General features: G+C 41.4%; 2 protein-coding genes across 11 annotated transcripts in view; one reads left to right on the forward strand and one right to left on the reverse strand.

Moving 5' to 3' along the window:
* The window catches only part of steep1 (STING1 ER exit protein 1), a 58,240-nt gene extending 47,038 nt beyond the window's left edge, over positions 1-11,202 (reverse strand). The window contains exon 1 of the mRNA XM_028815507.2: positions 11,008-11,202. Coding sequence (XP_028671340.1) covers positions 11,008-11,131 — 124 coding nt within the window. The 5' untranslated portion in view covers positions 11,132-11,202. The remainder of the gene's footprint in view (positions 1-11,007) is intronic.
* The window catches only part of yipf6 (Yip1 domain family, member 6), a 798,052-nt gene that overhangs the window by 384,668 nt on the left and 398,862 nt on the right, over positions 1-14,522 (forward strand). The window lies entirely within an intron of this gene.

Consider the following 14,522-nt stretch of genomic DNA (forward strand, 5'->3'; position numbering starts at 1 on the left):
CACAAAACTGAGTTATTTGTGAAGCAGCACTAGAACAAAGTATACTCAATAAAACAGACAATTTTGCAATAGCATTCTTTTAAAGGGCTTCCGCTCATGCATTGCCATGAAATAGAGACTGATATTACAAAAAGTTTTTCTTTTTAGTGGGTAATACAATAATGCATCTTTCTGGAGTCTAGTAACAAAAATATACAAGTCTCCTGAAATATTCTGACAAAAGTAAGAAAAAAATGGTACATCTAGTTTTCAATCAATTGAATAAAAACGGATAATTTTTTCCAGAATTTTTTGTGTTGGGGCGGCACGGTGGCGCAGTGGGTAGCGCTGCTGCCTCGCAGTTGGGAGATCTGGGTTCGCTTCCCGGGTCCTCCCTGCGTGGAGTTTGCATGTTCTCCCCGTGTCTGCGTGGGTTTCCTCCGGGTGCTCCGGTTTCCTCCCACAATCCAAAGACATGCAGGTTAGGTGGACTGGCGATTCTAAATTGGCCCTAGTGTGTGCTTGGTGTGTGGGTGTGTTTGTGTGTGTCCTGCGGTGGGCTGGCACCCTGCCCGGGATTGGTTCCTGCCTTGTGCCCTGTGTTGGCTGGGATTGGCTCCAGCAGACCCCCGTGACCCTGTGTTCGGATTCAGCGGGTTGGATAATGGATGGATGGATGGATGTTTTGTGTTGTTTCGGTTGCTCTCCTAATGCGAATTATAAATGACGCTTTCAAGCAGTGCCTTCTGTTCTGCAGGAAATGAGTGCTTATGTCACACTGCATTACATTTTGATCCGTGGACACCATCTTTAGAGGACTATACAAACCTTATCAAATTAAAGCCTTGGTTGTATACACATAGTGGCATAATTTGACAAACTGCAATGCTTTTGTGTAACTAAAAACAAATGAACAAAAGTAAATGATTTTGCATCAACTTAAAATTTTATAATTTTATTTCACTGAAAAAATATAAATCAAAAGATTAGAGTAGAAGATGCAATTATCTTTCCAGGGGTGCGGAAATCCAACGCCCGACTCGGGTAATTTGACCGCCGGACAAGCGTGTTTTTCTGGTTTCAGTTGTCTGCGGACAAGTGCAATTTTTTGGAGAAAAAAAGAATTATATATGCTGTGCAGGGCACACTTTTACCACTACTTTCAAATTTTAAACATTTGGGTACTTACTTCATGCGGAAACAGTCTACTTAGGCATGATCTTCACGTCTCAAATTGGTCTTCAATATTGTTTACAAAATGACGGCTGATTTTTCAAAGGGGAAGCACTCTTATGGTCTTACATAAGTATTTTACCCTACTATTTACACGCTTGGAGATGAGGTCATTTTTTTTTCATGCCGACATTATGATGTAATCTGATGGTTTTTCATTTTAAATCAGTAACTTTTATATATCTATAATAATAAAAGGCAAAGTCCTCACTGACTGACTGACTGACTCACTCACTCACTGACTGACTCATCACTAATTCTCCAACTTCCCGTGTAGGTGGAAGGCTGAAATTTGGCAGGCTCATTCCTTACAGCTTACTTACAAAAGTTAGGCAGGTTTCATTTCGAAATTCAAAGCGTAATGGTCATAACTGGAACATATTTTTTGTCCATACACTGTAATGGAGGAGGCGGAGTCACGTATCGCGTCATCACGCCTCCTACGTAATCACGTGAACTAAAAACAAGGAAGAGATTTACAGCACGAGTCACACGCGGGAACGAAGGTAAATGACGTTAATTTTTGACTGTCTTTTAATACTGTGTAAGCATACATATTAACACATGTGCAATTAAACGTGTGCATTTACGGGGTGATTTCTCAGGCTTAAAAGCTCACCTTTTATCAAACGCGGGAACAAAGGTAACTGACGTTGTTCACTGTCTTTTAATACTGTGTAACCATACATATTAACACATGTCCAATTAAACGTGTGCATTTACGCGGTGATTTCTCAGGCTTAAAAGCTCGCCTTTTACTAAAAAGGTAAATGCAAAACTATTTTCAATCAGTTTATTGAAACGCTCCCGTTAAGGATTGCAATAACATATTCGCGAGATAAAACAACGAAGTAGGGGGAAATGGAGGAACAGCCGCAAACAGCGAAGAGCAAAAAATTTATTAAACAATTGAGAACGGAGCGAGTTAAGCATACAAGCATGTTCATAAGGGAAACAAAGCACGGTGTAAAACGTAAGTTTAAATTAAGTTTATAGAAACGCTCCCGCTGCGGATTGCAATAACATATTCGCGAGATAAAAGTTTAATGAGAAGACACGAGGTATAAACGAACCACACGCCGTGGCGCAACATTAGGGGCAACAGTTTCAACCATTCTATGATCTGCTTCTCGCAACTGAAAGACGGCACATGGCGGATGTTAGCCGACTTGCTGACCGCAACGTTAGGGGCTTCAAGTATGGCGCTGACGCCACATCTCAGTGCCAACACTTTGCAGACTGTACTTAAAAGACACGCCCTCCTCACTGGACAGTTAAAAACACCAATCAAACTAACGATGACATCAAGTATTACCCAATCAAAACTAGGAAAGGAGGCATCTTCATAAAATGCGTGTGGGATGATTTGCATGAGACGCTGCTTTAAAAAAAAAATGATAAAAAAAATACGGGATAAATCCCGTCCAGTATTGATTCAAAACGGGACGCGCAATTTCATTCTCAAACGCGGCACGATTCCGTATTTTAAAGGACGGGTGGCAACCCTACAGTGCCAGGTAACCACCCATACAATCACATTGTGATTCAGACTAGGAATGCAATGAATGTAATTACCCCGATCTACATACAAGGCGAAAGTCTTGCAACATTCAAAGATGATGGTTTGGGATAAGTACACCATACAACATAAAAGAGCTTATGAAGCCTTGAACCGAAAAAAGCAAGATCTCAGAGATCGTAAAAAAAAAAATAGGAGGTAATGTCGTTTTACTCGCTGTACATTTTAGTCAAACATTACCAGTTATTCCACGAGGGAGACCAGCAGATGAACTCAACGCGTGTTTAAAATCCATGCTTCTCCCACGCTCTGTTATATGTCGCGTGTTCTCGGGTAGGTGCACCAAAAAATTTATACATTTAAGCATGTAATGGGCAAACAAAAAATGAGGTATACCCGAAGGCACTGCAGTAGTACTTAATGTAACTTTACTTCTTAAATTTTAATGTTTTACTGTTTAATAATTTATACGCTTCTTATATGTTGTTCAAATTCTTTTATCAAAATACCACTGACAGCGCAATGCACGATAACATGGAGTGAATACACCATACGCATCCGCCCACGGCTGCCCTGCTGTGCGCAGATAGGAGTTGATTCTACAATAAAATAAACATAAAAACAGTAAAACAATCATCACCCATAAACCGTGTGTGTGTGTATATATGTGTATATATATATATGTTGATATGTGGATGTGTATATGTGTATATGTATATATATATATGTATATATATATATATATATATATATATATATATATATATATATATATATATATATATATGTAGATATGTATATATGTGTATATGTATATATATGTTTATATGTGTGTGTGTATTTTATATATATAAAACACAGCAACACTCATAACAATGACAACACAATTACATTGACAATCATGTTACGTTATTTTTAAAATGTTTCCTTTTTTTTTCATAACCTCTTTAACACACTACTTCTCCGCTGCGAAGCGCGGGTATTTTGCTAGTTATTGATAAAATGCATTGTTTCTACATAAAAATGCAGTCATTTTAGTTACAATGCAAATGTTTTCACCACATAACAAACCTGGTTAGGCAGTTAATCTTTCCTGAAATTTGCAATTTCGTGTAGGTTGTGATATATTGAGGAGTTAAGAAATTTATTGCATGACAACATCAATTTTGATGAGCTGTCTAGATCGTTTTTGATTAGAGAATTTTTCATATAAAACAAGTTCATTTCGCGCTGTCAGTTTATTAAAAATAAAGAAGAAAACATTCTAATGGTTTCCAAATGTTATGAAATATCTATAAAAATCTTCACTTAGAAGCGATTATGTTTTCCCCGACTACATCGGTAATATTTACTTCATTGGAAGTCAGATATGAGGGTGTTTGATTACCGAATCTGGCCACACACTCTGAACTGAGCACTTACGGAAACTATGAAATCAAGAACTTGTGTCAGCAGTAGAGTGATTTGTTGACTGATGAGGAAGTTAAACATGCACCATCTGAATGGCAAGCACTTAAAGAGCAGATATCAACGCAATGGCAGTACCATCCACTTGCTGTCTATACCTCAGTTCTACAGAGGATGGAAGAGTCTCTGAAGAATGTTAGTGTGCCGATCTCACGGTTTCTTAAAGTTTCTCCTTCCACAGCTTCTTGTGAGAGATTATTCGCCAATATGAATTTAGTAAAGAGTTCTCTAAGAACCCGCCTGACTCAGGAAAACCTTCAAAACCAGATCCGCATTGTTGTTGATGACAAACTTTTAGAAGAGTTTGACCCACTACCAGCTGTGGAATTCTGGCTGTCATCTGGCAACAGGCACATCACTCATAAAAAACCTGAAAAGTCATCAGCATCCACTTCTGCAGGACCATCAGTCCAGGAACCATGCAGTTCAGCTCAAGCAGAAATGAACAGCATTCAGCCCATGCTGTCTGAGATGGTAAAGATTCTTGGGGGAGAAGATGTTGCAAGACAAAAGCTGAAGAACATGGCAGAAAATGAATCAGGACAGTGTTCTGTTATGTAACTGTAATATGTGAAACAGAACTAGTGTAGCTATAATGAAGGCACTGTTTATTAGTAAGTTAAAATGATTGAAATGAATCTTTTATATAATGTTCTACAGCAAGGTGGCAAAATACTACTCCCTGAAAGAACTTTTTTCAGTTTTAAAATGGAAGGCAGTTTTGGTATCAATAAAAAAGATCACAAAAAAATAAACTATTTTTCACTTTTGTTATTTGTTTATGGGCAAGTGAATTTAACTGGCAGACAAGTGGATTTTCTAAGTTTACTTGTCCATGGACAAGTAGAAAAAAATATGATTTCCACAACCCTGTATACTCAACAAGGATTACTCCCATTTCAACAAAGCAGGCAACACTGTGAGGATTATGTTTTTTTGAATTCTCCAGTGCCTTCAATAACATCCAGCTATCCCTGTTAAGGGGTACATCTAGGAATACACAGGTGGGATGAGCCTGTGGTTTACTGGATAATGGACAATCTGTCTGGCAGCCCACAGTTTGTGAGGCTGAAGGACTGTTTCTTGCTGTGGACATGAGCAACACAGGAGCACATAAAGGAAGAGTAATCTCATTTTCTGTTCACTCTATACACCTTGAACTATAAATGCAACACCAGCTTATGTCACTGGCAAAAATTCTCAGACATTTTTTGCAGTAATGATGTGCACTGATAAAAGGGATAAAACAGACTAATCGTAGTCAGAATGAGAATCTTGTTTCTTGGTGCAAAGAGAATTTGTCTTCAACTAACATCAGCAAAACAAAGGAAGTACAGTGGACCCTTGACTTACGAACTCAATTCGTTCGCGAGGGCTGGTTGTAACTCAAGTTGGTTGTAAGTCAAGACTATTTTTCCCATAAGAAATAATGGAAATGCCCTTAATGTGTTCCGAACCGCCCACAGCAACACTTAACTTTTTTTAATAGAAAAGGGTTGCATAATTTACCAAAAACACCAATAATATTTCTAATGTTCCAAAAAGTTATAAAAAGTGCCTAGCCTACCAGAAACAACAATTTCATACTGTACTCACAATTTAAGTTGACATCTTTGGCTTGCAGAAAGGAAGGAGGAGGAGAATGAAATGGAAGGTGGTTATTGTTTGGAAGGAGTTTCCTTATACAAATCTTTTCTTTGTAAAATTGTCGAGATGGTGGATTTCGAGATGCTGTACATATTAGCGAGATCAGTCACATGAACACCACTCTCATATTTCCACACAATTTCCTTCTTCGTTTCGATTGTGATCGCTTTCTTTACCTTCGCTTCCTTCCTTAGCAATTATTGAAATAAATTATATAAAATCACTGCACTGACTGAAATTACGTCCACAAACACATGTATCTGGGCTCCGACTGACGCTTACAAACGCTCTTGGCTGTTTGTTTACAATCGCACAAGCGGATACACGTGACCGCATTCGGGTCGTAACGCAAGATGTTGGCCGTAATTCAAAACAAAAATTTTGGTCATAAAGCAAGTTGTTTGCATGTCAGGCCGGTCGTATATCAAGGGTCGTAGTTATTGAATTTCGGTGCAATTTTTAATGATCTCTCTCTGTTGTGCCCTTTCTCAGAGTTCCTAATGCAAGATCAATCTACAATGGGGTATAGCCCTCCGATTTTTGAAAGGTTAATGTCCAAACCCTAATGCTGAAACATTGCAAATGTGTGACAGGAGAATTGTTGGAACATACAAGCCATCACATGTGATCAACAAGCTGCTGAATATTTCAAGTAATTTTCTCAGTGGTGGCAAGCCCTCTCAATTGAAAAGTGTTACTGGCCAGTGAATATTTTTGTTTCCAAGTTTTACATTTCATGAAATAATTCAGCACTACATCAGTATTTTCTAGATCTTGCAGGTTGACTAGTGTAGTAAACAGTCTAATGTCACTGCTTTCTCATCTTTTCAATCCTACAATTAGTTTTGCCTGAAAGCAAAGGATCACTTTTTATATGCGTTTTCTTGATGTTCTCTGTATATAACGCGGTACTGCAGTCATCACTGCATTGTGGAATATCTTCCGTATTTAATTAATTGGCTGAAAAAGTTCCTCCAGTATTTTAAATGTTATTTTCCATTTACTGTCTAATAAGGCGGCTTATAATTATGATTCCTTTCACTTGTAAGGAAGCAGTAGTGGACACCTTGTGTTCTCCTCCCCTAACTGTAACAAAGTAGGCATTAATTACTACTTTATTTATATTGCAGTAAGCAATGAGATGATGTGGCTAATTTAAGGCATTCCTGCCCTCACTACCCCAATTGCTTTACAGCCAACATTATCATTTCTCTTACTCGCTTTACAGACTTGTTGCAAGTTTTTGCTATATTCCTCACTAGTAGAAAGCCTGGTTAATACCTGACGCATATATGCAGCGAGGACAGTATGGCAAAAACAGTTTAGAAGTGGTGACTGTGCACAGTGGTGAGAGGGCGGCTACATGAGTGAACACATGATGATTATGCTGAATATGATGCAACAAGTCATCAAACAACAAGAGACATGCCAAAATATTTGTAGTGCATATGTTCATCATGTCAGTCACTCATTCACAAGAATATTGCACTCGCCTTCCCTTCGCCACTTTTAGTTAATGGGTCTCTCATGTCACCGTCCCCTTCAATTTAAAGCTAACAATAACTGGCAAACCCCTTCCTCCGTAAGAAAGGTCTCAATTCCTCTACTGTGAAATTGTTAGGTATGTGACACCACCCAAACACTGTCCCCTACTGACCAGGAGAAAATCAACATGCCCATCAAACCAGCTGCCCCAAGTATAAATGTATTTTGGTCGCCCACAGCGCATGTGCTTTACGTTGCAGTTTGTATGAAGGCTTCATGCTGTAAGTATAAATATGACAAGTCTGCTGCACAATTAGCAGCTGTCTTTAAAAGCAACACCAAAGTTAAAATTGCATTTGAACAATTTGGTGTTTTTATTAATTTGTTTGATTAGGAAAAGATTATATGGACCAAAGATCTAAAACAACAGGTAGTCAACTGGGTGGTTTAGATGTCTGGAATGAAAGACTGGTAGTCCACACTACAAATTGGTCCATCCCTGGGGTTACATTCAGCACATCCAATTTACTGTTTTTTTTTTTTAACAAAAGGCTATTTGATCACTTGGTTACCTGTAGCCTTCCCTACAATTTTCACTGAAGTGCAATTAAAATCAATCTGCTTATTTAGGTTTGATGAATGGTCAGTTTCTCTTCAGTTAGAAGACAGATCCAATTAAATGAACCTTAAAATTAAAATCAAGAAGTGATAAAACCTAACACAAATATATTTTTAAAACTTAAAAGATATGCACTGCCAACGTTGATGCAAAAACATTTGTAAGATGACATACTACCCTCTACTGCACATCTGAATACTAAGCTATAAATTGCACAATACATTTGTACAACAGGAAAAAGCAAAAAAGCTCTGGATTAAAAATTCCTTCCTCAGCATATCAAGCACTGTGAGTTGAATTAATAAACTGGCAAAGGCTTCTGGGAACAGTCAACACCAGCTGCTGACAGCATAGAAAGCAGTTTGTTTACTGTATATAACTTATAAGCTATTATATAAATATTTTTGGTCACTAACTGAAAACACAAAAGTATACTGATGATGGATTAAAAAAAAAATAAATAGGACATTTTCTTGATAGACTTAAATTAAATACAACAAAAGATGTAATCCTGTGATGTTTGTTGCAGTCAGGACTCATTGGTTGGACATGCCTAATAAGAGAACCTGTTCTCTCAAACATAGTGTCACGTTTTTGATGGAATTAGCACATAAATTATTGTATTAAAAAGTGTTTTCTTGGAAGGAGGAATTTTGGTGAAATATTTTAGAAAGGGAAACATTTTAAGCTAATCACCACCAGTCTTTAGGAAATGCACAAGCTCGATTTAATGTAATCTATTATCAATAGACATTACAATACACTGAACTGGATCTGTTGGTAGTCTTTGTGCAGAAACATTGGCCAAGCAAATTAAAAACAACTGTAACAGAAGACATGGAGTTTTAAATTATTGCCAATGAACAGCTACATACAAGTATAAAATAATCAACAATATCAGATAAACACAATTAAATATCAAAAAATAAACATACAATATGTAGTAATTAAAGTAAAAGTAGAATGGTCCATAATCGCATACCACTATGCGGGAAGACTAGAGTGATGTAATGCAATAAAGTTGGGGGGTGCAAGTTGAAAGAGTACTACAGAACAACCAGATCTGTATTGCAAATGATTTCAGCAGTGTGGTCTTCAGTCACATATCAGAACAGATCAAAAAGATGTGTATGTGTTTAAGCAGTTTATTGTCCAAGAGCACAAAATGTTTGCAAGTCTAGCAATACAGAATTAAATACTATAATGTAACATGGGAAACAAAGAGCCAAAGTCTTAACTATGTAGAATACAAGATGATGGAATGTGATTCTTGACAAACACCCGGTCATAAATGCCCTTCATAAATGAAAATTTGGTGTCAGTGATGAGCTGGGGCTATTTAGGCACCTTTTGCAGGTAAATGCGGCCAAACATTGATCAGTTGTCATACTTGTCCATGATGTAACTAGCCAATATGTTAATCACCAAAGTTAAGAAACTGGGAAGTTTTTACTGTTGTGGGTGTGAGCTGTTAACAGTCCTTGTGGCGTTGTTTGTAATTCAGATATAGTCAGTAATGAAAATCTTATCCTAAAATACGCGGAGATGCTGACAACATCAATATATGTTTAATTTGTTTTGGTTTGGAAACCTTTGTAAAACAAAACGTAAAAAGGCATTATATAGTTTGGCTCTGCTCAAAAACAGACTAACAAACATCAATTTTATGACCTTTTTAAGAGTAGATATTTTACTTTCTTTTTACCTTTCATGTAAGCTGTGAATGCACATATTTTTTTAAAAATTGCTTTTTTGTTGATAGTGTTTATAGGCTAATATGGTCATTATTATTACAAGTACGGTGCACAGTTTTCAGTTCCTTCTAAGCTTGAACCGAGAGTCACAATTTCTGTGAATGAGCACCGATCTATGGCTGGCTGGCTAACTCCTTCCAAAATAAATTTTCCAATCCTTCCCTGTGAGTCAATCTTAAGTTATTCCTGAGACCACATCTAAATTGTCTGTCAAAGACAGGTGTTACATTCAATCAGATAGTTTTAAAGTTATTCTCTGATATAATTCATTTTATTACCAAGTTACATCTTACCATTTCAAATTAGAAGTTAGATGTCTAATGTAATTGCTATCACAACAACTAAAATATCCCACACAGTGGATTTTATGAGACCCAAAAAAACAGAATTAAATTACACAGTCTATATGTTCCCTGAAGTAGGTTATCTTTATTGAGTGCAGGACTGGTTCACCAGTCCAGATTTCCAGGTTTACATCGTAGTTTAGGAACTGCTTGTTAGGTGCCAACATACTTACTCAGCAATAACCCTTGCCACCCCGCAGTTTTGGTGCAAAATTAGATTAATGGGGCAAGTGCAGGGGAATCTCTTAAATATAAAGGAGTTTTTTTTTTTTGGTGAATTACCTTCCTGTTTTGGATAACAAAAGGATTTTCATCTTAATTATTTAAAATAGTTCAGTACAGTAGGTTACATAGTTTACTTGTACAAGTGACAATCCCACACTGTTCCATCTTTCCTTAACTGTGTTTCTGCAACACTTACATTAGTAATCAAAACATAATATATTGAGTTACTAAAGGATAGGAGAATTTTCAAAATGACTGGAAATTGGCTTGCTGATTTTTCATTGTCATACCTAGCTGTCCTGCTACGCACGTTGACTCCCAGACATCGAGAGGATTTAACAGATTTGGTCATGGATGGATTAAGGTTTACTTCACAGCACCGTATAGAAATTTTACTGAAATAGCAATGTGGAGGGGCAAGGTGGCAGTTGTGTTCTTTACTTTTTTCATATCTCTCACAAGTATGCAACAAAAACTCGGACAAACAGCGATGTCCTAACTACACCGTTTTTACCTAGACTTAAAAGAATTAATTTGCACTCTTCCGACAACACGCAGCTTTGCTCACACTTGTCAGTATCTCGATCACGAGTGATTCGACCCCTCTAATACTTCACATACTAGAACTATAACTCAAACAAAGGCTGGGCCTCTTTTAAGAGAGCTAAAATCCCAGTGGCTCATCACTCGAGTCCCAGGTTTTTACAGGCCACTGCTAAAATGCTACATACTTACCTAATACAAGCACCATCTGCCCGCACAAACAGTAATACACATGGAGGGGCTTCTCCCCATCGTCGTACTCCTCTCGGTCTCGAGTGTCAGAGCAAACAACGCTGCGCGATACCACTTTCGGCATCTTGTACAGAAAACGCAACTAATTACACTCCTCCGGATTCTCTTTCTTCCTCGTCGCATAAAGTGACGTCATGTAAAAGCGTCACAGCCCAGCTAACTTAGACCAGTCATTCAGTCTGAGGACTTATATTGAGACTTGCGTAAGATGCAAAAGTCAGTCAGTCAGTCAGTCAGTCAGTCAGACGATGAAAACGACTGTCCATGATTAAGTAATCAGCTTAAGATTTGATGGTAAATTATTTTCCTATACCGAACAATTTTCATATTCTCATTAGCCACCATAAATTAATTTCCTTAAAGTAATCAGCAGTAACTTAGTTTCGTTTTAACACCTTAACAAGTCATTTGATTTTGAACTGCATTAAGGCACATGGTTAAAATAAACATAAAAAATACCTTTAGAATCTTCAAAAAACTTTTAATATTATTTTATTATTATGTACATGCCATCCATCCATCCTCTTCCGCTTATCCGAGGTCAGGTCGCGGGGGCAGCAGCTTGAGCAGAGATGCCCAGACTTCCCTCTCCCCGGCCACTTCTTCTAGCTCTTCTGGGAGAATCCCGAGGTGTTCCCAGGCCAGCCGAGAGACATAGTCCCTCCAGCGTGTCCTGGGTCTTCCCCGGGGCCTCCTCCCGGTTAGATGTGCCCGGAACACCTCACCAGGGATGCGTCTAGGAGGCATTCTGATCAGATGCCCAAGCCACCTTATCTGACTCCTCTAGATGCGGAGGAGCAGCGGCTCTACTCTGAGCCCCTCCCGGATGACTGAGCTTCTCACCCTATCTTTAAGGGAAAGCCCAGACACCCTGCGGAGGAAACTAATTTCAGCCGCTTGTATTCGCGATCTCGTTCTTTCGGTCACTACCCTAGCTCATGACCATAGGTGAGGGTAGGAACATAGATCGACTGGTAAATTGAGAGCTTCGCCTTGTGGCTCAGCTCCTTTTTCAACACGACAGACCGATTCAGAGCCCGCATTACTGCGGATGCCGCACCGATCCGCCTATCGATCTTACGCTCCATTCTTCCCTCACTCGTGAACAAGACCCCGAGATACTTGAACTCCTCCACTTGGGGCAGGATCTCGCTACCAACCCTGAGAGGGCACTCCACCCTTTTCCGGCTGAGGACCATGGTCTCGGATTTGGAGGTGCTGATTCCCATCCCAGCCGCTTCACACTCGGCTGCGAACCGATCCAGAGAGAGCTGAAGATCACGGCCTGATGAAGCAAACAGGACAACATCATCTGCAAAAAGCAGTGACCCAATCCTGAGTCCACCAAACCGGACCCCCTCAACGCCCTGGCTGTGCCTAGAAATTCTGTCCATAAAAGTTATGAACAAAATCGGTGACAAAGGGCAGCCCTGGCAGAGTCCTACTCTCACTGGAAACGGGTTCGACTTACTGCCGGCAATGCGGACCAAGCTCTGGCACCGATCGAACAGGGACCAAACAGCCCTTATCAGTGGGTCCGGTACCCCATACTCTTGGAGTACCCCCCACAGGATTCCCGGAGGGACACGGTCGAATGCCTTTTCCAAGTCTACAAAACACATGTAGACTGATTGGGCAAACTCCCATGCACCCTCCAGGACACTGCTAAGGGTGTAGAGCTGGTCCACTGTTCCGCGACCAGGACGAAAACCACACTGTTCCTCCTGAATCCGAGGCTCGACTATCCGACGGACCCTCCTCTCCAGGACCCCTGAATAGACTTTTCCAGGGAGGCTGAGGAGTGTGATCCCTCTGTAGTTGGAACACACCCTCCGATCCCCTTTCTTAAAGAGGGGGACCACCACCCCGGTCTGCCAATCCAGAGGCACTGTCCCTGATGTCCATGTGATGTTGCAGAGGTGTGTCAGCCAAGACAGTCCTACAACATCCAGAGCCTTGAGGAACTCCGGGTGTATCTCATTCACCCCCGGGGCCCTGCCACCAAGGAGTTTTTTGACCACCTCGGTGACCTCAGTCCCAGAGATGGGGGAGCCCACCTCTGAGTCCCCAGGCTCTGCTTCGTCATTGGAAGGCATGTTAATGGGATTGAGGAGGTCTTCAAAGTACTCCCCCCACCGACCCACAACGTCCCGAGTCGAGGTCAGCAGCGCACCATCCCCACAATATACAGTGTTGACACTGCACTGCTTCCCCTTCCTGAGACGCCGGATGGTGGACCAGAATCTCCTCGAAGCCGTCCGAAAGTCGTTCTCCATGGCCTCCCCAAACTCCTCCCACGCCCGAGTTTTTGCCTCAGCAACCACCAAAGCCGCATTCCGCTTGGCCTGCCGGTACCTATCAGCTGCCTCCAGGGTCCCACAGGACAAAAGGGTCCTGTAGGACTCCTTCTTCAGCTTGACGGCATCCTTCACCGCCGGTGTCCACCAACGGGTTCGGGGATTGCCGCCACGACAGGCACCGACCACCTTACGGCCACAGCTCCGGTCAGCTACCTCAACAATAGAGGCACGGAACATGGCCCATTCGGACTCAATGTCCCCCACCTCCCTCGGGATGTGGTCGAAGTTCTGCCGGAGGTGGGAGTTGAAGCTACTTCTGACAGGGGGCTCTGCCAGACATTCCCAGCAGACCCTCACAACACGTTTGGGCCTACCACGCCTGACCGGCATCCTCCCCCACCATCGAAGCCAACTCACCACCAGGTGGTGATCAGTTGACAGCTCCGCCCCTCTCTTCACCCGAGTGTCCAAGACATGTGGCCGCAAGTCCGACGACACGACCACAAAGTCGATCATCGAACTGAGGCCTAGGGTGTCCTGGTGCCAAGTGCACATATGAACACCCCTATGCTTGAACATGGTGTTCGTTATGGACAATCCGTGACGAGCACAGAAGTCCAATAACAAAACACCGCTCAGGTTCAGATCGGGGGGGCCATTCCTCCCAATCACGCCCTTCCAGGTCTCACTGTCATTGCCCACGTGAGCATTGAAGTCTCCCAGCAGAACGAGGGAGTCCCCAGAAGGTATGCCCTCTAGCACACCCTCCAGGGACTCCAAAAAGGGTGGGTACTCCGAACTGCTGTTCGGTGCATACGCACAAACAACAGTTCGGACCCGTCCCCCCACCCGAAGGCGAAGGGAGGCTACCCTCTCATCCACCGGGGTAAACCCCAATGTACAGGCTCCAAGTTGGGGGGCAATAAGTATACCCACACCTGCTCGGCGCCTCTCACCGGGGGCAACTCCAGAGTGGTAGAGAGTCCAGCCCCTCTCAAGGAGATTGGTTCCAGAGTCCAAGCTGTGCGTCGAGGTGAGTCCGACTATATCTAGCCGGAACCTCTCAACTTCGCGCACTAGCTCAGGCTCCTTCCCCTTCAAAGAGGTGACATTCCACGTCCCAAGAGCCAGCTTCTGTAGCCAAGGATCGGACCG

Source organism: Erpetoichthys calabaricus, chromosome 12, assembly GCF_900747795.2.
Source record: "Erpetoichthys calabaricus chromosome 12, fErpCal1.3, whole genome shotgun sequence".
In the NCBI taxonomy this organism is placed as follows: Eukaryota; Metazoa; Chordata; class Cladistia; order Polypteriformes; family Polypteridae; genus Erpetoichthys; species Erpetoichthys calabaricus.